General features: G+C 40.1%; 1 protein-coding gene across 1 annotated transcript in view; it reads left to right on the top strand.

The window, feature by feature from the left end:
- The window catches only part of tex264a (testis expressed 264, ER-phagy receptor a), a 54,475-nt gene extending 36,393 nt beyond the window's left edge, over positions 1-18,082 (top strand). Inside the window, exons 3-4 of the mRNA XM_029501983.1 lie at positions 11,020-11,191; positions 16,681-18,082. Of these exons, the coding sequence (XP_029357843.1) occupies positions 11,020-11,191; positions 16,681-17,039 (531 nt within the window). The 3' untranslated portion in view covers positions 17,040-18,082. The remainder of the gene's footprint in view (positions 1-11,019; positions 11,192-16,680) is intronic.
- The last annotated feature ends 8,721 nt before the right edge of the window (positions 18,083-26,803 follow it).

Genomic DNA, 26,803 nt, shown 5'->3' with positions numbered 1-26,803 from the left:
ATATCTGTGTTAAGTTTAATTAAAATTTGGGTTTAAGATGCTTCTAAGTTATTTTTTGTTGTGTTTCTGTGTTTCTGTGTTTCTTTGGTGTGTGCACCATGGACCATGCTTACAGCTGATGTGTGTGTGCCCTCCTCCTGTGTGAATGCCAAGGATGGGTATCTTGGTTTATTCATGGAGGACTGGTAGAATGCCTGATGGCTCTTTTCTAGGGCTACAAGGCCACTCTGGCTCGGACTTTGTGAGGATAATAAATGAAGTGAAGCCTGATCAACAGAATTATGTGCCTTTCCATTAATTATGAATTTTGACATGTGGAAGCATCAATTTTCATCACCCATTACATCTTCTCTGTTTGGTTGCATTCTTTTCTTTAACTCACAGGTCTTGCTGTGGTGTGCCCCGCCTGTCTTTTTTTTTTTTTTTTTTTTTTTTTGGCCAAATCTTGAAAAGCTTAGAAATATGTCATTTCTGCTACATTAATCACACCTTTTCCTTGTCCTTGGATATAATATTTTTTTCCTGTAGCCTTGTTTCTTAACTTTTAATTATGTCTGGACAAGATGTGAATAAAAATTTTGATTGGATGAGCCTGTCTTTACAAAGATACCACAGGCACATAGACAGATTTCTAATAATGTGCCCAAGGTTTTTCTTTTTTGTAAAGCTTCATTATACCTCTGAACCTTAGCAAAATGCCACTTCCATGGAATTAAGAATTCTTTGCTTTGAGAGGTCAGAAATGATTCACTAGTAATTTCTCAGTCCAACTGAAGCCTCGCAGGTCTGCCAATGCATAGAAGCTGGAGAAGTGTGTACAGACGTATACATTTATGGTGCTCTGAACACAAAAATAAATATTCAGGCCTCTCTTCATCACACAGCCACAGTCCTGATCCCCTCTTCTTCATTTGATCTCATTAGAGTGGTGATGTGAACATCCCTAACATTAGAGACTTAGATTAGGATCTCAATTAAAGGTGGGAATCTGTCTGCCTGTTTAAAATTAATTACCATTTTCATCCATGGGAAGTTGAATTGAGGGCAACTGAACTTTAGAGATACTTCTCATGTGAGAACACTGGTAACTTCAGTCTAACTACAGAGGACACCCAGGTGTTTAACCATGATGTTTAACTGACCTATTGTCATTGGAGATCTTGTATTCTGCGACCAAAAGTCATTTTTGGAATCACATGTGTCAGACTGTGAATGGTTGTTAAATCTCCAGAGAGGGAATGGCAGGACAGTTTTGTAGGTGGGGATAATTGGTGCCATAAACCTCCCTGATGGTTTCTCCACTCTTACCTTATATATATATCTTATATTTATATATATATGGAGTGTCCCCCTGTCCTTGTCTTGACCTGGGTGGTTGACCAAATATCTACAACCAAGTTCAGTTTGCCCTCACTTTATTTGGGATAATCATGACCTGGTTGATAGATAACCTTTACACACACCATTCATATTTATGTTTTCCATCTCCTGCTTGCCATGCAATAATTCACACAATTTTGAAGCTTTACTGATCAGGACTAATTGCCCACACACCTCGTATGTTCTTAATGGCCTTGTGCTTCCTATACAGTTGATTTTCAGAGGGAAATCTCACAGCTACTATATAGCTGCGGTTTGCTTTATTTTATTTTTTTTTAAGCAGGTCTTGCAGGAATATTAAATTTCCTATTCAGAGGCTGCATTCAAAGCTCTGCCTCTATGATCATGTTTACATGCACTCAAATTAACTGGCTACTTTAATTTTTCCACAGTAGCCTCACTCTGTCATAAATCAGAGTCAATGTTTCTCTAAATTCATTAAAGGATTAAGAGAAATTTGGTTAATAAAGCCTTTTTTTTTTTTTTTCGTGTAAATGCTGATCTGGATTCAGAGCACAAAAAAAAAAAAGTCCATGTTACAGAACAAATTTCCATTCAGGGAATGAATTATATGTGAATGTGGCAAAATGAAAGAAAAGCTCTTTACGCTTCACTGCCCATTACCATACTGTAGGAAATTTAAATTAGATAGACTAAAACTGAACTGAAATTCTCTAAAATGGAAGTACTCAAAGGAAAATCTCCCAAGGCCTTTTATAAAACAATTTAGAATACACCAATACTCTCAGAATAAGAAGAATATTGTCCACAGTAAAGCTAGAAATTGTACGAAACTTAATGTGCTGAGTACTTCTGCTCATGTTATGCTGATGATAAGCAGGTGCAATGTTTACCATGTTCAGGGGCTTCATTTATCACGAAAACGTGCTTAATTTTGCAAATAGCACCAAGTGCAAATTGCTACTGCAGCTGGAGGGGATGTCATTAGTTCTGCAGGTGTTTGGTTACAAACCAAAGTAACGGGCAATTCAAAAGTTTGATGATAAAACACTATGAAAACTGAAGGGGTCAGCAGTTATTTTAATTTGTTTTGTAGGGTTCTCAAATGTATATGTAAACAGAAAAAAAGCAGCGAGGCTGAAGCAGTCAGAGGCTCAGGATTCATGTGAAACGGAAACATTTAATTTCAATCCATTCAAGATTTGTTGAGGTATTTCAGTGTGAACCAGAGTGGTGGACTGAGACAGTGTTGGATGCTCTTTGCTATATGGAGATGTGTTTGGGGGCTGGGCAAAAAGCTGACATTTTGATTTCCTGCCTCAATCGGATATCTCACAGTAAACTTGTCTCTTTTCTACATGGAGCGTAATACTTGCTAAAGACAACACCATATATTTATATATATATATATAATAAATATGTCAGAGTTTAAAGGCTAAGTGACCTATTTTTCTTTTTGTCTTCTTGAACATCTATAAGATTCCAGGTGATGAAGATAAGAAAGGAAGTTGGGGGAGTTTATAATTTACAGTTGTGGGACTAGCTGCTCTTACCTCTCACCAGTTCACCAGATCAATTGTGGAGGACCTCTGGAGACCAGTAGCTGCTGACAGAGTCACTCTACATGTAGCTCATCAAGTGTTTCAGCTTATTGATTGCGTGGAGAGGTTGAAGCAAACCCATCGCCCTGCTTCTGCTTTTTTAGCTCCACTTTCAGTCCTTTAGATATCATCTGTGTCCTCCCTCAGCCATCTTTGCACATTTCCACCAGGGCATGGGAGCAGGAAGGATGTGGAGGAGGCCTCGGCTTGCTGGGACTGATGCAAAAAATAGCTCTATAGCAGGCAGAATGAAATACTCCGTTCAAGAGAAGCGTGTGACCATGAGGGACAGTCTGAATTGGACACCTCTGCTGAGGTGTGAAGTAGAGTTTTCACCTCCTTCTACAGATGGGATGGGGAAGAAGAGGTTATGGTGGGTGTGAGGAGGGCGGACTGCGTGCTGTACTAGTGCAGTAGGAGTAAATAGACTGGGGACGAGAGAGAACTCAGGAGACTGTCACCAATTGTCACCATGAGATGCCCAGCTTTTGTATTAATTTTCCATTTTGTGTGCACAGGGACTGGGATGAGAACACATCCTTCTATAAATAGAAGAGTGAGTGTGTCTATATTTTTGTGTATATATTGAGCAGTGTTAAGTCCATGATCTGTATATAGCCCACTGTGACGTAGTGGCTTCCATGCATAGCTGCAGGTCGGGGCGTTTCTCCATCTCGCTGAGCTGTCCATGCTGCGGGTAGGTTGTCACTGTGAATAGAAGACTGAGTGAACCTTGTGTCTGCCTTTTATCATTCACCAACGCTCCTCAGCCATATCTCACACCTCTCCCTTGGGAGGGAGGTGTGCTGTCACTGATTTTTACTGCTGGCAAGACAACAGCTTTTTCCATCCGAAGATCTGTATTTTCTTCAAATGAAAGCCAGGGATGCCTAAAGAAGAAGCTGCCATCCAAAGGCCTTTCGGGTACTTTCAAACCTGTGATTTTCAGCCGATCCAATCAACCCAATCAAACCAGGACTTTATAGAGTCAGTCATGTATTGGACAGTCAGTCATAAGCTTTGGAATTGCTTACCGTTTAGCAAAATGCCTTTAGATAAATTGCCCCGGCTTTCTAAATCTTTTAAGTGTTATTTAATGAGAATGCAGCCTAGTGTGCAATTTTTATTTTTTACATTTCCATGGAGGCACAACAACCATGCTGAAATTTCTGTTCCTGACTGCACGACTTGTAACATTGTGAGGGTGGCAAGCTTTTCAGTAACCAACCTCTATCAGCCCCAATCCGGCATTTATGATGATACAAGCATTGCCGTTTTTTCTTTGTAGAGTAAAAAGTATTGCCAGTAACCTTTTAGTGGCAGAGCTGTGAAACCTTGACCTCGACATAATGTTTTAATGTGGCTCTGCTGCTCCAGTGACTGTAGAAATATAGATAGAAAGTGAGAAAGGTACCAAAGGAGCTTCTACAAAATACAGAATGAAGTGTGTGCATACTTCAATTTGTGAGTTTTCACATTTTAATAAACGGGAAAACATCTCTGGTATCTTCTTTTCACCTTGTACTTGTAGTTTAGTGAGTGTAGATTTATGAACAAAAATTTGCTGTGATCTTCATAAATGATTAAATCCATAACTGCGGAAAGTGTGCAAAAAGTAAAGCCATTGTAAATCCTCACTTGTTGCCTCAGTTGTTGAGGTCAGTTGCATTCCAGGGCTGTGATTAAGTGTTTCCATTTGCTCTTTACTGCTCCTTAATTTAAGTTAGTGATTTTCTGAATTTTCTAGAATACCCCAAAGCATCTCCCAGAGACCTCCTGCGTCCAGCTGAGTTTTTACGTGTTGGTGTATTTGGAGGATAGTGTGTGAGGATATTTGAAACAAATGAGTATCGGCCTCTCCTTGTATCGTGTTTTTGCAAGTTTTCTTCTGCTGTTGATTCCTGCATTTGCTTTGGTTGAACTATTGTGTTTAACAAAGAAGTGCCTTTTTCTTCAGTTCTGATTTGATCTTTTCATTTTTCGCTGGACCTTTTCAATCTGACGTCTATCTTTAAAACAGATTAAGCAGACCCTAAGAAATAAGAAAAAGGTTAACAAAGGACGAAAGGCATGAGCAGTGTCATGTCCAACCTTCAGCATATGCTATTTAGGTTTATCCATTTCTCTGAAAACACTCGCAGCACAGTGAGGTAAAAATGTCCTTTCTGTCTGGGTCGATCTCCAGTTGAACATCTTGAAATTTGCTGTATGTTGGCGGCTCGATTTTTGTGAAACTGCTGTCCTCTCGAGAGTGAGATTGTCTAACATCTCCTGTCTGAAAACACAAATCGAGCTGAAACATGAGACACGCAGAGAATAAACAAATCTAATGCACAGACCTTTTGAAAAAGGCTTTTCAAGTCACAACGTTCAAGATATGTCTCGAAGTGGAAGATCGTGTCCGTGTAATTCAGCATTTCTCTTTTAAACGTCTGTAATACTATAGGCAGTGTCAGCACTGATCTTTTTTGCTGTACTTGTGACCCATTTGCTCTGTGGCCATGTTTATATTTCAGAGTTAGTGATGCAATAAATCATGCTCTAGGGTTTGGTTTTATCCACGTTTACTTTCCTCTTATTGGTATTTTTTTTATTGGAGGAGGGATGCTGTGCACTCACAGAGCAGCTGCTCGGGTGGTCAAAGACACTACAAAGCCCCATGAGACCCCGCTCCGCACTATCTACCAATTTCCCTCCCAATCATCCCTCAACCGACCCTTTACCGGTGTCTTTAACAGCACTGATTCCTTCCTCGCTGTAGTTTGCATTCAGCGATAGAAAATCTATATGTGAAGGTCGTGCAGAAATTTTGGAGACTGTCTATCTGTGGAGCGAGTTTTTTTTTTTTTTTTATTCCGGATTTTTTTTCTCTTTTCTCTTTTACTGTTTAGGGTTTGTTAAAAGCAGTTAGGGTTATAAAGCTCATGTTGACTGTTACAGTTGCAATTAAACCATTCCTCAGAGGCTGTGCAGTCTGAGCAATCATAATGAAAATGTGATACTTCTATTGATTTTGTGGGAAATTACTTCTTTTCAACTCTAAAGAAGGTAAAAGGCCAACAGAGTAGTACCCTGGGGGAATGAGGGATTCACTGTCTTGGTCAAGGGCATTTCAGCAGATTCCTGGTTCCTTTGATCAGTCTTCACAGCTGGCGGTGTCGCCCTCCTGAACATTACTTGTCTGATTACAATCACATCCTTTTGCCAGTGACTTGTTCTGCGAGACATAATAATTCTTAAACTAAGGGGGTAAATATATTCATCGCTTAGCAAGGAATAGATTCCTGTAAATGAAGTGTTCCAGGAGGAGTGGGAGATGTTGCACATCAAAAGATGAACATCGTCTCCCGCAATGGGCTGATATGGCCCCTAAATATTAAAATAAAAGTTACCTCTTTATAAATGCTAAAAAAAAAAAAAAGCCCAACCCCAAAACAAAGAAACAAACAAACAGCGTGACTGTGACAAATTGTGGCCCGCAGTCATATTTCACACGGCCCGCAGCCTCTGCCATAAAATGCATCACTTGTGGCCCGCCAGCATTTGTGACCCGAGTATAAATACACAGGTAAAAAATCCATTTTATGTCTCACCAAAAGGTGCCAGCTGCGCCATGCTGCTGCCCTCCGGCACTGTGCCCCCATGACCCCTTCTGACCAAATTCTAATATGGCGGAAAGTTGACTGCGAGGGCCACTGCTTCCAAGACAGGACAGGTGGGAACTGGAGTATTTTTTTCACTGAAATACAGAACAACTGTGTTTGCCTGATTTGCCAAGAGACTGTGGCTATAAGGAATTCAATGTCAAGAGACACCAGCAGTTGAAATGTGCTAACGCCTACGGCGGGCGAACAGGGAGGGACAGGTGTCCAATTCAGGGAGTTTTAACGTCACAGCAGCCTTTTTTCACTGGAGCTAGTGAGTCAAATGAAAATGCAGGAAAGGTGAGCTACAAGGTGGCAACTTTAACTGCAAAACACTGCAGATCTTTGTCCGACGGTGAATCCACCGAAGACTGTGCTGTGAAAATGTGCTGCAGTCCAGATCTCAGTATCACCCTTCACATTAGTGCAGACAAGTTATTTGTTTTGTTAATCTGAGATGAATAAATCATAAAATCTCAGTCAAAATTGATGAATCAGTTATCAGTTAAATATAATTGGACACGTGGAATTATGTCACTTAATGAGATGAATGTTCCTGTTCATACATCTTCAACTTAAAACTTGACAGACATCATGAATTATGAATAATGTTTAAAATGAACCTGAGATATAGTTCAGCTTCCTGAATTCTTTTCTCAAAACATATTTTGTTTCAGATTATTCTCATGTCCTTCAGATATTAAAGGGAGGGTGAAATTGGTAATAGCTGCTTAGATTTGTCATACATGTACAAAATGAAAAGTATGTTGTTTGCATTTAATTTTAATGATTCAAAGAATATCAGGCAGAATGATTGGCCCTCACGCATGTTCACCTCATTAAATCTGGCCCTCTTTGAAAAAAGTTTGGATGCCCCTGCCTTCTGATATACATTGTCATTTTGTCAATTTTGTCATTTCCATTTCATCAGGGCTGCTTAGCTTTTCATCCTAACTGAGCTCTACACTTTCTGATTACTCCAATTAGGATGATTTTCTACCTTGAGAGTCTGTAAGCACACAGAGCATGCAGTTTTAAAATCTGCTGGAGAAGTGTTTAAATGAAATGAAAATGTATATACCTTTTTTGCATGATTCCACATGATATTGAAAATTAAAAAAAAAAAAAAGAAGAAGAAAAAAGATTTTCAGATTAAGTATGGACAGAATTCTTTTACATCCCAATCCTGACATTGATTTTCTGCAGTACAGAAAAGCAGTTTGGAGAATATCTTACAGAGAATGGTGTAAAAGGTGGCATCATTTACGCCAGGTAATAAAGAGAAGGTTGCGTTACATCATAATTGCATCACTCATTCTTTATCAGCCACTTACTCTCAATCAGTTTATTTAAATGTAAAATGTTTAATGGACAAACATCTCAGTTCTGCCAGGTCATTCATTACTAAGAGTGAGCTTGTGTAACACAGACGTAGAAGTCCATTCCTTTTGTGTCGAACCATTATGAAGGTTAGGAGAAGGTGATGGTCTGTGCCGTATATGTGATGTTACAAATTGGATGTGCTGTCGGTCTTTTGCTTTGCAATAATGGATCAGTGTTAAACTAGAATAAGTGACTTTGTGGGGGTCATAAATGCAAAATTTGCTCTGAGGCAGCAGGAAGGAGCTACTGACCTGTTTTTAGGTGATTGAGTGTCATCTATGTCTCTATCCTGCAGAAGAGCATATTTCTATCCCAACAGTTCCCAGACGCAGACGTGGATTTAAATGGATATATGTTCGCTGCATGATAGGCTGTTGGGAAATAGATAGCATGATTATTGTAATCGTGACGACAAAGAAGAGTCGCATTGTTGACCAAGTACCTATTTGAACCCAAATCAAAGTCTTCCATATGGGTAAGATGATAAACATAAGCCAGTCTGAAGAAAGTTGTGTAAAAATAGGTTCACAGGCAAAAGGCCAATGAAGAGTCAATATACTAACCAGCGATAAGCAATAAAAAAAAATTGAAAAATAAAAAAACTAAAATGACAGAGGAATACTGAGAGAGCATCACTGACAGCACGCACAAGTATGACTCACGATGCAATGGTTTCCACTGGATGACCTGCGTAGCTGTTCATGGTACTGCAAGGTCAAAGAAGCATCAATTACCTCAGGCTATACCAAAATATCCTGAGTTGGTAGGAAAGCGCTCTTTGTCATTTCCTGTGCTGAAAGCAAAATTCTTCACATATGAAAGAGGAGGCCTCATGCTGTCATGGAGCACTGAGCAATGTTCAGGTTATCATTTCTACCAAAGATAATGAGGCGATTCCCCAACCAGTTCTTCCTCTCTGCCCGATGGTCCGTTAATCAGTAAAATCACTCCATTTAGTCTCCAGCGAAAATAAAAATCTACAGTCCCTCTTGGCATAAGCGCTGACACCTCTTATACAGACAGAATATGATTAACACAAACAAACTCCTGTTTATTCATGGTAAATGTGACTGTCAGTTATGCACACACATACTGGGGCACATCTTTCTCATATGCTGTTTTCTTTCTCTTATCTGTGACAGTATCCCACGGAGACATGCGTGCATGTGTGTGTGTGTGTGTGTGTGTGTGTGTGTGTGCCTACAGTATAGTGAACCATCTTTGTCTCTAGTTCCCTGCTCATTATCGGTGTATGTTCAAAGAAATGCGTACTCATTTGCATAGACTGTCCTGGGGCTGGAACCCCTGTGTGTAGCAGCCAGGTGATTCATACCAGCTCCTACACTCTTATTTTGCAGAGGATTAGATTAAAACCAATCTATCAGCCCAGCTCACTCTGACCCAGTGGAAGTGGATGAGTCATGTGACCGCTGTTGAAATGCCCAACATGTTTCTTGCCTTCTACAAACTGCCTAGAATAGACCTTTTTGTCACACGACCAGAGGCAGACCACTCTGAGCATAAAAATGGGAATTTTATTGTGTAATATAAAGGACTGGATTTGTTACTACGTCCATGTGGGAAAGAATATGTGAAAAAGACCACATGAGATCCCAAACAAAGAAAAGCTAAACACAAAAGTTCTATTCAACACATTTTTCTGGTAGTAGCCTTACAAAAATGAATGTGTTTTTCACTTAGATTCAGGAAGAGAGAAAGCCCTGTATATGTTCAAAGGGGGGATTTTAGATTTCAAAACTGGGCCTGAAAGGTTTTAAAGACTTTCTGATAGAGCAGCTGCTATGACATAGATTCTTTTTTGAAGGAAAGACATTCAATAAACCTTGATAACGATTGTGTGGTTAAGTATAGGGTTATTGTTAGCACTGCACTGTGACCCAGTATTGTTTTTCAGTGATCACCTCAATACACTATACGGATGTGTGTGTGTGTATATAGCAGAAACTAATTGTGGAGTAAATATATTAGTGTGCTTTTCACTAATTCATTCGTCATTTTGTGACCAATTGTAGCTGAGTGTGTGTGTGCAGCGTACCCAGGCTTCCTCCAGCTGTACTCTGACAGCCCACCGGAGAGCTCACTTCTCTGCTTTCCCTGGAGAGCTATATGAAAGCAAAAAGACAAAATTATGCAAGGCTAATGTCCTCTTTAGAGAAAATATGGTATAATATTTATAAGCTCATTCCTCTCTACGCACACCACCACAGAGTGCAAATGTAGACACATAAATGTGGGTGGTAATACATCTTTAATGGAGTCATATGGGAGAGAGCATATTCATATTAATGTGTCAAAGACATTGTGTAATGTCAGCAAAGTTGAGGCAGTTACATATCTGATGGCTCTTGTTTGTCTAACAACGCATCTGCTGCCATAAACTCAGTTCTGTAGATCTGCCTTCACGCTCTGTACTGGCTGTCTTTGGTTTGTTTGTTATGTTCCAAAATTTTTAAGTTTTAAGTTTGGAGTGAAAAGTACATTTTCTAAAGTCTTGGTGTGTTTTGAAGTGCCTGTACCCAGCAACAGAATAACTGTACACGTGAATGTATCAGACAAACTGTGGGTATGCCAGTGACTCAGTTCAGATTTTTTTCCATGTATACCAGAGTCCCATGAGACACAATTTAAGTCAAATATAAATATGTTTGCAGTGCCGCTGAAAAGAGGTCATGTTATTTCTTTGCATAGATCAGCAGATACAAAAATCATATTATTCCTTTTTTCTGACTTTCTGTTCTTTATTTTCCCAACAAATCTCAATTACAAAAGGTTAAGATGTTCTTAAGGACATCAAAAAGTTTAAGTCCTGAGTTCTATGTGCTCTACTATGAAGCTGATACATTTTCAGATACAATGCTTCATTGTCTTTCAAGTATACACTGCAGTGCACATACAACAAAATTTCATTGCGTATGTGCTCCAGGGCCAGAAAATTTAACTAATATTAGATTCAGAACAATAGTTTGGTGACACATGTTACGTGTTAAACCTGACCTCCAACTCTCCTCTTTGTCTGATTTCTTTCACAGGAGAGGAAGCTGTGTGCATTCCCAACCATTGAGGTCTGTGGCACAGACGTCATCAACTATATGGTTCCACTGTCTCACCAGATGGACTTCTTTGTCCCTGAGATGAAAGAGGAGGTCAAACCAGATGTGAAAGAGGAGGACTCTGACGAAGACAGAGCAACTGACATTACAGGTAAAATTTTCTGATTTGAAACTTAACACTAGCTACAGCAGAGCTCCACATTTGGAAATAATTGACAGCATCAACCAAAAAAGGCTCTGCCAAGGAACGAAAATGCTAACAGAAATGTCTTTGTTTCCCTAAAAGTCATGTTTTCCTTCAATATGGATGAAAGTTGTTTTTCTCCCTTGAGTTAAACAACAACCTACTGGATGACCATTGATCTTGTAGAATATGATACAATGATAATAGAAATGGCTATAGAACCCAATTGAATTGACCAATAGAGCAATTGTCATTTCCACATCACTTTTTTGTGTGTGTGTTTTGTTTTGTTTAGTTTTTTTGGTGTCTGGGAGAGGTAAACACAGTGCACATTAAAAATGAAAGGAATCTCTCTGTATTTTGGAAGATTTCAAACATTGACTTGAGATAAGGTTGTGGCACTCTGGAGAGGACTCATCTGCCAGATCTTTATCTAATGTAGACACAAATACTGTGGAGTCAAGCGTGCAATATCTAACTTTTAAATGTAGCTGAGCAAATGTCAAAGATTCTGAGAAAAAACTAAAACAAAACAAACATTATTCAAGAAAGTACAGCCACTCCATACATACACTGTTGTCCAGTGTTTGAGTAAATGCACTTACTGTCCACCCCTGAGCATCTTTCTGCTCTGTTAAAACTACAGCATATGTCAGCTAGACAGCAATCTGTGACAACTTTTGTTTTGTCCAATACAGCACTGACTCCTCTCCTACCCTTGGATCACAGAGGACATATGATATATGAGTCTCTGTAATTGTTCTGTCACTGCAAGTATGTGTCTTCAAGCAATGTCCTTTCTGCTGCTATTACTCTTTCAAACTTGCTGGACCTGTAGGTTGGACCACTGACAGTATTGACTTTGTCATTGTACAAATCGCCAGAGAAAGTAAATGATGCTGGGCTGATGGGACAAAGAGGGTGGATGTGTGTTGATTTACCTTAAGTGCATTCTGTCTGCAGCTCAGATTATTTGAGATCTTTAACACATCTGAACTGTAGAGAATGGATTAGGTTACAACTTTGGACACTTTTGAAGCAGAGTGGTGCTGCCTGACACAAGTCAAGGCCTTTCTCCCAAGATATGCAGAGCCACGGACATTCTGCTGAAATGACTGGCAAGGCCACTCACATCTTTAAATTCATTTGTTAGCATTATCAGATCGAGACTCCACTTAGATTGTTGCTTGCCTTTCTGACAAACGAGAAAAGGCCTAAAGAGCTAGAAGACATTTAAGCAAATAAATTCTGATAAAATGAAGTTGACTGTTAGTGTTTTACAAATATAAGAAAAGTCATTTTGCGACATTCTGTAGTACATTTACACATTTAAATTTATATTTAACTTTATATTTTGTAAAAAAAAAAAAAAAGTTTATAAATGGTGCAAACATTTTCAACATGCAACATAACGTTAGTATTATCTGAGGTTTAATGTGAGATGAGATCCCTTTTCTGTGGAGCTACTGCAAAGAAGTAGCTCACCTATCTCAGCATATTATATAAAAAATCCCAAGGTTTTACAGACCCGAGAGGACAAAGTAGACAGAATTGAATAAAATAGCAGAAAACTGGAGTCCCTGAGGTCCAGCTTTCACTCAGACTGGCACACACACACACACACACACACACACACACACACACACACACACACAGACATGGTTGCTGCACCCATTGCTAGCTACAGTGCCTAATACCGAAAGCAGTCAGTAAATGGGTAGCAGCCAAGTGCAGTCCAGCGACTTCCTGGAGTTTCTGGTAGTTGCCTGACAATTTTATGTCGACAGCAACACAGCTGTATTTCTCAAAACATCCAACTATTGCTTCCCTACACTATTTAAAATGTCAGCACACAATGGTCTACGTTTCATCACAGTGAATGACATTTTTGTACTTGGTTTAATGAAAATAAGAATACATACAACAGAAAACACATTGGACTTTGGGGTCATGTTTCAGAGGATTGGTTAGAATAATTCTTCACTCATTGTTTGGAAGCTCTTTACAGGGGTTTTAAATCCTTTTTATGCTCCCTTAACACAGAGTCTGAAAAGGGCTGTGTGATGGTGGTGGAAGAATGAATGGAGTTGATGTGAGTGATAGAAGTTTTATTGTGCAGTAGAAGTTTGTACATTCCACTTTTGCAAAATTTGTCAAACAAAAAAAAAGAAGTTATGTTTGAAAACTTATTTAAGCAGGTGTATGGCTATATAAATGTCTACCTGTTTGTTCGTTTGCGTTGTTCCTGCACATTAACTGGTAAATCTGTGTGTTTTTGAACTGTTATTGGTCAGTTACGTTTAGTGTGTGTGTGTGTGTGTGTGTGTGTTCGTCATGTGTCTGTGTGTTTGAGTCTCAGAGACACAGCCAAGCTTTCTTGATGAGAGACAGATCAATCGGTGGAGCTAAGCTTTGTCTGACAAGCCGGCTGTGGAAATCCCCCACTGGCACTTGGGAGATTGCCTTCGATGTTTCATCCTTCATCCACTGTTCACATTATAGACTGACTTGACCATAAACTCTGACTGTGCCTGAACATTTGTCCTGCCTCTATCACAGCACAGAGAATCAGTAAACACTCAAACAAACTAAAAAAAAAAAAATAAAAACCTGTCTGGTGATCTGGTGATCACAGCAGCATTGGTCCTGTGGAACGTTTTAAGGACACAAACCAGCCCTGGTGCCAAACAAGCCCGTCAACTTAATCGCCATGCCATCTATACACAGTCCCAAGAATTATATAATTATCGTATATCTGAGAAGTTCAAAGGTCAACTTGACAATGTCATACTAGTGTTCTGCAAATATAGATACATTCACATATAGAGGAACAAGTCCCAAAAATTTTACTACATATATATTAGTCTGACAGACATGGATATATGGACATCACTGAGGAAATAACAAATATATATATATATGTCCAAATGAAATTTTGTGAGTTCAGCATCAAACTTCAGTTCTGACCTCACCAAGAACCATTTCCACTGCTTCTCCTTCCATCCGTTCTTCAACTGAAGTTATGCTGAAACAATTCGTGGTAGTGAGTCTTGATAGTGTTAAGAATATTCTAACCTCTCATAAACACAGTATCTCTCATCACCACCATCTGCTCCCAGCAAGAAAAACAACATTTGGTGGCAGAGAAAAGAAAGAGCAGCTTTAAATGCTGCCTCTGTCCAGCCCTCATATGTAAACTGGACATTCATCTATTGGGTCCCCTCTTCATTTAGGCATTTCCTGTCACCTTTTTTTCACTATCCACTTAAACTCTGATTCTCCAAACTCTCAGCGTGCCTTAGCCACGTCTGTGTCTAATTATCTCCTTAAAAATCCTATCCTCTGTTTCAAATAGTTTGAAGAACAAGACCTTGATTTTCTGCTAATAATCCCAATGGGCCCAATTTAGCAACTAATTTAGGCAAATGTTATCTAAAAGACTTTCAGAGGCACAGCTGGCTTCAACCAGGGTAGCAATTTCAGGACTTGCTTGCAGTTGTAGTGGGGTTGAACGTTATCCAGTGTGTTCAGGCTCTTTCTTGGGGGCTGTCTGCCCAATTACCCTAAATAGGCCCATTATTTCCTGCAAAAACTCCTTGTATCGTAAAACCAGTCTTCACGGAAACGTCGTTTTACTGCATCATGCAAATGAAATATAAATCTGCGCATAATCTCATCCATATGCACTTTAAAGTAATACCCCTGTGTCACATCACTTTCACACTGGACTTGTTCCATTGAAGACCATTCCCAGTGGTTATGTTCGGGCCTGCTATCTAATCAACAGGCCCATAAATAGATGATGAAAATCACCATAATAGCCTTCCCATATATTATATTCTTTATTGCAAAAAAGGATTAGATCGGTTGGATGTGATAATTAGATTCCTGAGTGGCACTAAGATTTGAATGAACAAAAGAAAAAGCTGACCTTAGTCAGCAGCTCCAAGACTCACTGTTTATTGTGTATGAGTCCCTCATGACATATTTAGCACAAACTCACTTTGATGTGTGGATGGGTTTATTTGGAGTGTGGACATAGTAGGAAAACGGATTCGACATTAGTGCTTCAATGTCCTGCGGGATAGTCAAGTCAAGTCGGATCTTTTTTTTTTTGTGTGTGTGTTCTATATCAAGCTCGTTCATTGTAAACAATAAAACAAATGAAAAACTTAAGTAGATTGCAGCAGAATAGGATGGACTAAATCTGAAAATTCCACAGTGGGCAAACCCTAACCCAGATTTTCTTGCAGAACAAATTTGGGCAGATGAGTCATTCATCTGGCCACAATTGTTCGAATAAAACACACACTTGAAAAAGAAAAGATAATCTAGAATTTATTTTTCTGTTTGGCTTTTTTCTGTGTTTTGCTTATGTATTCTTCCACCTCTGACGTGTCCTCTGGAAGCTGGAAGATCAACTGTGGACAGCCCACTGAGTAATATTTGTTGTGTTGGTGGGAGGTGTGATGTGCCTCTTTTATATTTATCAGTCTGGGCTCTGGTTGTCATGTGGAAATTCATGTTTTAATATATTTTATCAACTCGTCACAGTGTTCTCCATTTAGTGAACTGTTGATTGATCAACACAGAATATTTTCACCTTCTTCAAATCTTTTCATACTCCGGATTTTTATTGCAATTAACATTTCTTATCACAGCATTTATCTTCTGCATCGCCAGCACAGAAACACTGAAGAATATTATCAGTAGTCAGGGATAATGAATGGTTTTTGAGTCACAGAAGATGATAGATCAAAGGCCAATTAGAATCAGGTTTAGTCTGAAAGCATTAGCAAGCCGATGATGTGGGTGAGGAAATCTGCACCAATTAAGCTAAGTGATGTTTTTCTTGATGATTTCAGATATGTTTTATAAGCTGCAGACAGCACCAGCAACAGCATTCTTCCCTGAGAAGCCATAGTTAGCTACACAAAACCAGCCGCAGTCCTCTGAGGATGGATCTGAGTGACTTTGATTATTCCCTTTCCTTTAGCTTCCCATGAGGCAGGCATTTGCAGTTTTAACCTCCTAAGACCTGATCTCTTGCATGGCATGCGTTTTTAATTTCTCTTTCGTGTTGTGTGTTGTGGGTCATCTTAAATCTAACCTGTAATGTATTATACTCTTTTGCCACCAGGAAGTGGAAGTAAAATGGCCTCATATGTGGACACCAGGTCCTAGAAAAATATCTTTATCGGCCTGGGCTCTGAGGTGTTTTAATTCTGGGCACTTACAGGAATCTTGTGTCCAAACGTGTGTACTGCTGAATAAAAAAGGATGTGCAGCAACATAATGTGAATGACTTACTCAAACTCCCACATATCCTGTTTTGTCATTATAAGTAGCGTAACTCCGTTTTGCCTGCCTTTAATCGCTTGATTTCAGTGCACAGGCTGTTCACAAAGATTTCTCAGGCAGCGTCTTTCATCTCTGTGTTCCCTGTGTTGCTACAGGTGCCGATTCGCACAGTGATGAGAGCTCAGTCAGCGGTGGCGTGCCCTGGGACAGCAGAGAAACATCCCTGGCTGCCTCCACAGCCGCCTCGCTGGCCTCATCCCTGCCTCTGAGGGACATAATGGATGCAAATGAAGACATTAAGCACAGGGAGCACAGCGACAGAGACTCAAACGGGTCTGTGGGCAGCGGCTCGTCCTTTGAGGAGCTCGACATGGATCAGGAAGAGCAGGGAGAAGGGAGGGAGGAGCAGCAGGATGGTGAAGCGAAGGAGCTCCCTGAGGGTGAAGATGGTGCTAGGGAAACAGTTGAACTTGTGGCTGAGAAGAAGGTGGCCTTGGGGGGTGGAGAGGAGTAGGAAGGATGCTGATGAGATAAGGGGAAGTGGCCATTTAATACCGACATGCTAGAGAGTTTCTCAGTGGTTGCGTTTGCTGGTTATCTGTCATGTAATCTTGTTGGTGGATCTAAAGCTGTTCATGCCATGACCAACATGCCATATTTCTGCGCCTTCTAAGTCTCTTTTTGAAGCCTGTACTTTTTGTTATCACGTAATCTCGTTTCATAAAAAGAATTCCTGATCTCATATTTAAACTGTCAGGATAGAGCAACAGACAACCACATGGGATTAAGTCCCGCTAAGTCAACCTAATTTTTTCTGCACATGGTGTGCGGCAACTGAGAGTCAAGATGGTTTAATCCTATGCTTCATTTCAAACTTCGATCTGTTGAACTCTTTCACGACCATTCTTCAGATTATGATCCATATCAAAGGAATGACACTGGATCATTATACAGCACCTCTTTGCCATGTGTGACAGGTTATATTGTTCCTCAGTCTCACGGTCATGTCCTGAGGAAATTGTGCGTCACGTGTTTGTGTGCATTACCTGACTTTGGTGTATTGATATACAATAATGATTGGGTGAAAATGTACAGAAGATAATCTGCTGACATTATGACCAACCTGTTTCATTGTTATTATTATTTTTTACTGAAAATTTGAAGCAAAATCTGAAGCAGAGAAAAACCTTTTGTCAACACCAGTGAGCGTGCTGACAAAGTAACACCACTAAAGTCTCCAAGTCACCAGGACTAGAGGTGATAATCAAATTTCAAATGAAAGTGTTTTCCCCCGGATATGTACAGAATATTTCCTTGTTACTCTGCTGTTGGCTAATTGCTTTAGTTTTCCTAACATAATGTTCTCTCCTATAGTCTGTTAAACCCCTCTGCAGTTCTCTTTGTAGCCGATATTCGCTCACTTTCACACAATAGTTGTGATATGTTTGTAGGTGGAACTTGTTGGTGGTGTGAGATGGTGGTAAGTAATGTACAGCACATTGCCATGGTTTTGTCCCTCTGTCTGAAATAAAATTTTCAAATTAAAAGTTGAGTTGACAGGTATCAGTTATGCTTATATGTTTTTGCAAAAAAAAAAACAAACAAACAAACAAACAAACAAACTCTGCCCTTATTCTCCAAGGATGTGTGTTTATAACCAACTTTATTTTCTAGCACAAAGCTCCATCATTCGTCCGTCTTTTTCCTGAGAGAAGCACAGAGATGGAACAAAGTGTGGGCGGCAGTGAGATACACTGAAGTTATTGATGAAGCAGTAAGTGCCTGATAACTTATTAAGCTCGCTCTTAACTGTCAGCCACTGGGCTCTCGTAATGGCCACCACTGCCATTGCCTCTTTAGCAAAGACACAGGATTGGAGTTCAAAGGCTGGATAAAAGAGAAATGCTGATCAAATGAGCTAATAAAGGCATAATGTGTTTTTCAGGGAACAGTAGGAAAAAAAGCCCCAGTTTTAAGATTTTCTTGGGTGAGCGATTTCCCAGCGCACAAATCAATCCAAATATGGGAATCACACACACGCTGACTGTCCTTACAATGTTGTTAGTAGTGTACAAATTTACTTTACATTCACTTAAGCATGAAGCGGAATTTATCTGGTCACTTTTTGAAAGAGTGTTTTGGCATTTGTGTCACAATTTTCTTAATCAGCTACATATACAGCAGGAGAACGAGAGGAGGCTCTAACAGACTGCTGATTTTTGATGGACACACGTGTTCTTTAGCCAGCGGCCTTAATGAACATCGTGACCTATAAGTACAAATGTTTTCCTTCAAATTCATGGCAGTGCAGGCACAGTCATTCTACTGATTAACACACAGAGACAAAGTGGCTCCCTTGATCCTAGTCTGGCTAAGAAAATGTCAAATCAAATGATGTGTTTCATTTTGTGCTTCAGAGAGCAGTGATGAGTTTTAATTTTCATCTGTGAAATTACCCAGCTCTACAAACATGGTCAAGCAAACAAACTTAAGGAACCTTATCAAAATGTTTTGTGTGTTAATGGATTGAAAAAACAAATGTGCATTAACCATTTTATTATTATTTGAAATGGGCACATATCAATCATATCAAATTAAACAATATGAGTGTGGCCTTGGGGATAGGTACGTTAGCCGTGAATCATGTGCCTTATCATCATCACAGTTGAAGAATATTTTGGGATTGAAGTTTTATAACCAACTATATTTTAGAATAGTGGTGCTGAGGAACATTGAAGCTTATCCGGAGGCCTTACAAAGAACACATTAATGTAGGAATGAGGCATCATCTCTCTTATATATCCACCTACTCAGGTGTTTGGCACATGGGAGGGGCGGAAGATTGACTTTCATAAAGCTCTGAAACGTTTCACCTCAAAGTCTGTGGCACTTCCAGCCTTATTCCCAGAAGCCCCTTTTTTCCAGAGGCAAAAATGAAAATCAGTCTGGAAGAGTCTGCGCTGACACACCAGGTCAGCAGCTGATTTAATTAATTGTGAGACCTACAGGGGTGTCATGCAGCTTTGGGGGCGCGGGGATTATTGCCTTCCCATGATGTTAATTATTAATCTCATTACATTCCACGTGGAGGGAGATGGAGGTGGGAAGAATATTGCGGGCGGGTTGCTACATACAAATTTAGATGCCGATCACTGCGCGCCTTTTTTGCGGGAAAGAGAAGATGGTCGCAGCTCGTCCCGCTCAGAGCGCGCAGCTCCCTCCGGGACTGACCTCACACTCTGCCGGGCCGTGTTACAACTTGTCTGGGTCTTAGAAATTAAAGAATAATAATAATAAAACAAAAAAAAGAAAATCCAGAGATAAGTGTCCTCCAAAGCATCCTTATTTGAATGTTGTGCTCCACCGCCCACCTCCCCCCCCCCGCCCCCCTTCACCGTGACCGCTTGAACAAATAGGGGACGACGCCTCCGGCGCTGATATTTACATTCAGTCCAACAGCTTTCAAAGCGGCTGTCAGGCACCGCAGTCTGCACGCGTTGTGTCCACTGTTACACAATATTCATTCGCCCCCAGTTGCGATGAGACGGGGGCATTTCCAGGACTCACCCTGCACGGAGAAAACTCGCTTTTCTCCAAGTGTCCAACCCCTCTGAGGGTTGAAGCTCCGCCAGGTTTGCGCGCTGATCTGATGAGAACATTGTTGCCATGCTGAAGATTTCAGTCGAGTAACAGGTAGATTTCAAACTTTCTACCTAATTGCCTCCACACCCGCCCGTTTCCTGCGCACTGTAGCAGACAATCTGGCATCCTATCAGACTCACAAACCCTCGAGTTTGTTTCTCTCTCTCTCTCTCTCTCTCTCTCTCTCTCTCTCTCTCTCTCTCTAGATCAGTCGTGCATGTCATAATTCTGATTCATTGTCGAAGTTCAATGAGATAAACGTAATTGTCAGCGGAACATAGAAGTGGACTGGTACCGTTCTTCGGACTGTGACTGAACCAGCACCACGGACAGCTCCGGCTCCGGCGGGTCAAACTTGAGCCAGCGGCGGTGAAGGATGCTGCTGCTGCGCTGCTTTTTCACACTTCCTCCATCCGACAACTGAAGACCCCCGAAAAGGTGAGACACTGTTGTGTGTTTGATTTATTTCAATGCCTGAAGGCGCATTTTGGTGGGAACTTGAACAGCATCCCAGAGGAGATAAACAAATTCGCTGCATCCAGATCTGGATTTGTTGAGTCTTTGCTCTCCTCTCTTTTATTGTGTGGACAACATCTTGTTATCCACAACACAAAGAGGATGGACCAGTCTGTCAGAAATGTGTTTATTCTTTTGCATTAACGCATGATGGCCGTATTTTGGCTCTTTGTGTAACCCCACATCTCTGACTACAGTCATGTCTACTTGCTGCACAACCGTCCGCATGTAAGGCTACTGAAAAACTACTAAACAGGCGCTGCAGCACACACCGATCGCCATGTCTCCCCCAACACACATTAGAGAAATCACTTTGAGGAACAGAAAGTCCAAAGCACCTGGAAAAAAAATGTAGAAACTTGGAAATGAGTTGGTCTGGCACAGAGTGTTGGAGAAAAGGCGATGTTCTCCACAATCGCGCTTTATCTTATCGACTGATTTCTTCAGAGAAGGCTTTTTATGTGTGCGTGTTATTCTCTTCATCTCAGAAAATACGCACTGTTGTGTTTGTTGCTAAGTCGTATTAAACATATTAGCAGTCCAAATAGTTTGAGCCATATCAGCGCTGATTAACATCACATTGTGCTTTGAGATGTGCTACAGACACAGCTGCTGACTCTTTCTTCGGTCATCAGACCATCGGAAGCTTGAGACACATTTTAAAACACATGGGGAATATAAATGAAGAGCCCGGGGCGCAAATATTTAGAAGCTGTGTCGCTTCTGCCGGACAAAGTCATTAAGGGAAGTAAAATGTAGTGTGGAGGCTTCCTGCTGTCTCAGGGGGATCTGTGCTGCACATTCAGCAGATGGAGCGTCTGAGTGTGCTGTAATCTCACCTGTCAACATTATCATTTCCATTTTATACATTTTACTCTTTCTAAACTACACCAAGAACCAATAACACACCAGATGCATTTTCCTCTTCTTTATTTTTTTGATTGAATTATTATTATTATTATTTTATGTTTTAAAACAAGTAAATCCTGATCTTATAAGGCTAAGAGGTGGGATGTGTGAGCTCACACAGCTCAGGATTAAATTATTCACATCATGCTTGGCTGAAGAAGAACATACTCCACAGCCATCATCTGAATCCAGAGACAGACGATGGTATCTGACCTGTGCTCCCTCCACAGCTCAGCCCTGCACGCTGTGCACCCTTACCTTTCACTTTTTCCTTGATAATACAGGGAGACACGCTGCTAGTGCTGCACAAGGACGGGTAACATGTTAATTACGCAGACTGTGGAGTGGTGGCAGCATGAAAGAGTTCATGAACAATGCAAAAACCAGCTTTCCGTCCACAAAAGCCAGCCAAACATCTTTCTCAGGCATTCTTGCGAAACCCTAAAACGAAAGCCTCCAGCACAAGAAAGTAGATGATCACATGAAGCCTTTCCAGAAAGCTGTGGAAGACACTAATTTCCCTACAGCTGCTGCCCCGAGTCACACTGCGGTCAGCCATTAGTCCCAGGTTCACACTGGAGTCAATTCGTGGCGCTCTACCAAAACATTACATTTAAAGGATCGTGGGAAAACTTTCTAGTTTGAAATTCAGAGAAACCAGCTTTTGCTTGAATGTCTCTCAGATTGCTTAAAATACACCAGAGCTGCAGAGACCACAGTTAAGTTCCTCTGTGATCAATCCCTCTATTCTTGCCAGAAAGGACAATTTAACAGCTTAGTTCCTTATGTTTATGCATTTACTTGACACACACAGACACACAGTGGAGCAGAGGTCCATCAGTTGGATGTCTGCCAGTATTGTCCATATAAAATCTGGTTTATAGTGTACACCTGACGCCTATAACATCTGGTAAATGATTATTTATTTATTGCATCTCTGTGTGACTGAAAATGTGGGTCTTTATGGGCTGATTTTCTGTAAACTGAGAGTAAATCTGCACCAGGGTTTTTAAGACACAACTCTTTACTTTCCTTCACACAAGGTGAATGCAAATTGACCATCACAGCTACAAAAAGATTGGAAACGCATTCAAGTAGTTCGTTTCAGAAGCAAAATTTGTGGCAGAATGAGAAAAAAATAACAATTTCAGTGCAGAGAGCGCACAGTATTTATCTTTTATATAAGTAGAATTTCAGATCGAATATATAAATTGAATGCATCTCCAGAGTCATTGCCTCCTTCACTGATAATGTGGCGTAAAATAATAGTTAAATAAGGCTACCTGCCTTCAGTAGAGTTCTACTCAAGTGCAGCGATTTAAACATGGACGTACTCAAGCGAAAGCATAGAGAAGCTTCTTATTAATTAAAGATGTGTGTATGACTGAAATTAAAATGAACCGCTGCACTAACTGTAAATGACTGGCCCCCATCTTACGTTTGTTGAGTACATGTGAGGTTGTCCAGGTGAGTCCTGGGTCAGCTACAATTCCTTATTGCTCAGTATTTTCATACTGAGCAATAAGGAACTGTTGATTTCTTTCACTCCTGGCTCTCATTAAAATAAACTATGGCTTCAGTGACACAGAGAATTAGTAGTGCTGGAGTTCGTGGAAATGATTCCAGCTTTCTAGACAAAGTTTTTTCATAATCTGTGATATTCACCAAATGGTTTTTTGCCACTGGCCCACAGACGTCCATGTTTACATAAAGAATCAGCACAAACTACAAAAAAAGAATCACATTATCTGGTGCGTGTCTTCAGTTTAATTTGGGGTGCAAAGACTGTAGTAACGCAGTACATTCATACTTTTCTTCATAAGACTGTATCTGTCAGGCTAGTGAAGGAGAGGGCTTAGGGATGCTCTCTTTGCTTCTCCTGCTGCTGATGTGCTGTCATGAAATATTAAAAATGGTGGTAGCTGAGCAGCTGTTGATTTTACTATTTAAATTGTGGAATTACAAGTTACATAGTGACTTCAGGTTTAATAATACAGATGCATTAAAGCAGCATTAAAACACTGAATTGCGATTAATATTCACAAATGTGTTATAAAAAAAAATCCTAATTATAATGGAATTATAATTATTCTAAGTTTAAAAAGAGTTTTTGTCAAACCATGATATTGATCTGCAGAACTGGTTAGAAAAGACCTCACCCTGACGTTTTCATATAGAGGTTTGATGCTGTCCCTCCAAACGTCTCGGTGTCCAAGCAGTGACCTCAAACACATGACCGTTACATCTGATGATATTCAAAGTGTAAAGAGCATGAAAATCTGTTTTGTCGGACGGGTTCTGATAAGCTTTGGGGACATGACATACATTTTTGGCAGCTTTATGATTTCACTTGAGATATTGTGTACTTGGGATTTGAAGTGGCAGGGTGATGTCAGGTACTTCAGCGCATCACCGGGACTTAGCAACATTTGAATTAAGCGCAATGGCAGTTGTTTACTTTCTGATTCCATTATAATGGATAACACAATCTAAGTTTGAAAATGCGAGTATTTATTGTTGCTAATAATTTATTTTCAGTTTTATTTGGGTGCTACTGAATACTAAAGTTCAGTTAAACTAAAATGAGTAATATATCAGAAGGTCCTTCTGAAATAATGAGGAAAAAATAAATAAATAAATAAATAAACTCACGTGTAATCTTGCATAGTAGTAACTGATAAAAATGATCACAACTTATCCTGAACGCAATCTGTCATTTTGATGAATGGAAAAAATAGAAATAAAAATTAGGGATATCTGGGTTATATAACTGATGAAATTTAAAAACACATAAAAAGAAGCAGGAACACTTTTTTCTTGCTTTTAAAGTGATTTCACTTAAATGTCACTGATATCAATTGTTAGTCAAGGATCAGTCCTTTTAAACGATTTCCAAAAATCGCGCCACTTTGGGCTGCTTTCTTTTAACAGCTTGCTGATGATGAATAATGCAAAGATACAATAAAAACCTTTAAAACAAAAGCACCATACATCCATCATGGTGTTTGAGCTAATCATGGGCCTGGCAGTAATGATCTCTGAGAGACAAAGAAAGAGGATGAATGTTTGATGAGGAAGGCAGAATGGGGCTCCTGGGAAGCCACGAGACGGTTGAACACATATGAGGGTATTCCCCTTCACAGGTGGAGGGGGGAAGAGGAAGTGGATGAGGGGGGAGGGGAAGCACAGCCATCAGATGGGGTAAGGTGTTTATGTTGGATAATGTGATCATCAGGAAGTGATATTAGCTTCGTTTTCCATCGACCGACTGTCTGAAAAGACTGAAGATGCTTCTGATGTGCTGAAAAACAGGTAGAAAGGCCGAGGATCCTCCCAGTTGATTCATGTCCTCTTAATTGCCGTAGCTGCTGCTCAGAAAATGCCTTGAAATTCAAATCTTGAGGAGCCCTTTGCTCTATGATTGCTAATTGTATCAATGACCTTATCAGCAAAAGGTCAGTGCTTGTGTTTTTGCGAGACATTGCATTGCACTGATGTAACTGCAGGCTTATCATTGATCCAGTCAATCTTCTTTCCAACATTAAGTGAACTGGATTTGAGAGTTAATCCATTCAGCGTTTCCTGTGAATATCTTACCTTTCACTACAAAGTTCTGGAGATCATGTTAAGAGCAATTAAAAAAACATATGTATAACCCCACAACAGCTCACTGCTGTCAGTGATCATGGGTAAATAATCACTCTAATGGCCTAATCACTTATTTCTCTGCAAAGATCCATACAAGCAACAAAGCTTTGATAAATAACTGTTGACTTACAGGAAAGTTTAAACAAACACTTCCCAAATCTTATTGGTGCATCCTGTGGGAATGCAGTTCGGGCACGCTGATTGGTTGATCCAAATCCAAATGAGCAGCAGGTGAAAAGTTAACAAATGATTCCAACTAACCTAATGAATTTTGACTGGGATGCTGTTCGCAGAAGAATATTTAATTCATTTCAAAGAGTTTATTCAACAAAAATGCCAAAAGTCACTGGCCCCAGTCTCTCGGGTGTGAACCCAGTCTGCTCTCTGCTTCCTACAAGGAAAATTATCTCTATTTGCAGTGATAAATGTTTCACATCTTAGACCGAGCGAACAATTGGTAAGGTTAAAAAAAAAAAAAAAAAGTAAGGAAAAAATCTGTCTCTGGGAGATGGATATTGTAACACACAGTCTACGGCTTTCTCACTGTCAGTAAATTCATGAGAGGATTAAAACCAACAATGTCCTTCAATATTTCCTGACTTCTTTCCTTTGGTCTTTTTCACAGCTCTGACTTTCTTATCAAGGGCTGTTTAAGATCTTATAATTCATTCATCTTCAAAACCTATCCATTTCCAGGTCACAGGGGATCTTATAATATATAGAAATTAAATTAGCATTCGCAACAATTTTCTAAACCAGATGGTCTCCAGTGTTGGAGGAAAGCTGTAATCAAACAGAAGTATTGTGCATTTGGTGGGAATTATTTCTCACTGTGGACTAATATTCTGACATTTTGGTGCTTTAGTGGGAACTTCAGTGTCCATGTCGATGGCATTGAGGGTCTGCAGCAGCAGTCCTTTAATTTTTTTTTTCTTTTTTAAAGTTTTCAGTATAAAACATGACGTTTTCACATGCTAACAATAAGGAACGATGACGTAGAAAATGTTTATTAGTGAACTATCATGCTGTTTCTACCTGGTAATGTGTGTGAGCACTCTTTGGCTTTCCCATTAGTAAGTCTCCTAATGGGAAGGAAGTCTTCCTCCATTCAGCACCATTCCCTCTCTCAGCTGAAATGGGATTTGAAGGAAGTCTAGCTTCCATAACCTTTGCTTCCTCTCAGCCAGGCTCTGGTTCATTCCACGGGGATCTCCAACCTGCTCATCCCGGCTCAGGGCTGCACATACAGTAGATGACCTCCACTCTTCTACACTTGTTATGGCCTGCGGGGATATTACCATATTAATGCTGTAATCTCACTTGGGGGGACAAATGAGTGTCACAGAAAAAAAAAAAAAAAAAAATTAGCCTGAATTGCATTTTTCTCAAACCCCACCCTTATCCTTATCACGCTGCTGCCCACACTGTCGTACTTTTCCTTTTTTTTTCTCCATGCCCTGCGCATCTGCTGCCTTCACTTGGATTTTTTTCGGCCCCCATCCATTCCTGCCGTTCCTTCACACAGTCTGGTTTGAAGTGTGCAAGAAGCTGGCAGGCTTTACA

Source organism: Echeneis naucrates, chromosome 5 (assembly GCF_900963305.1).
Source record: "Echeneis naucrates chromosome 5, fEcheNa1.1, whole genome shotgun sequence".
In the NCBI taxonomy this organism is placed as follows: domain Eukaryota; kingdom Metazoa; phylum Chordata; class Actinopteri; order Carangiformes; family Echeneidae; genus Echeneis; species Echeneis naucrates.
The sequence above is the reverse complement of the archived record's forward strand: the minus strand, read 5'-3'. Positions and strand labels throughout refer to the sequence as shown.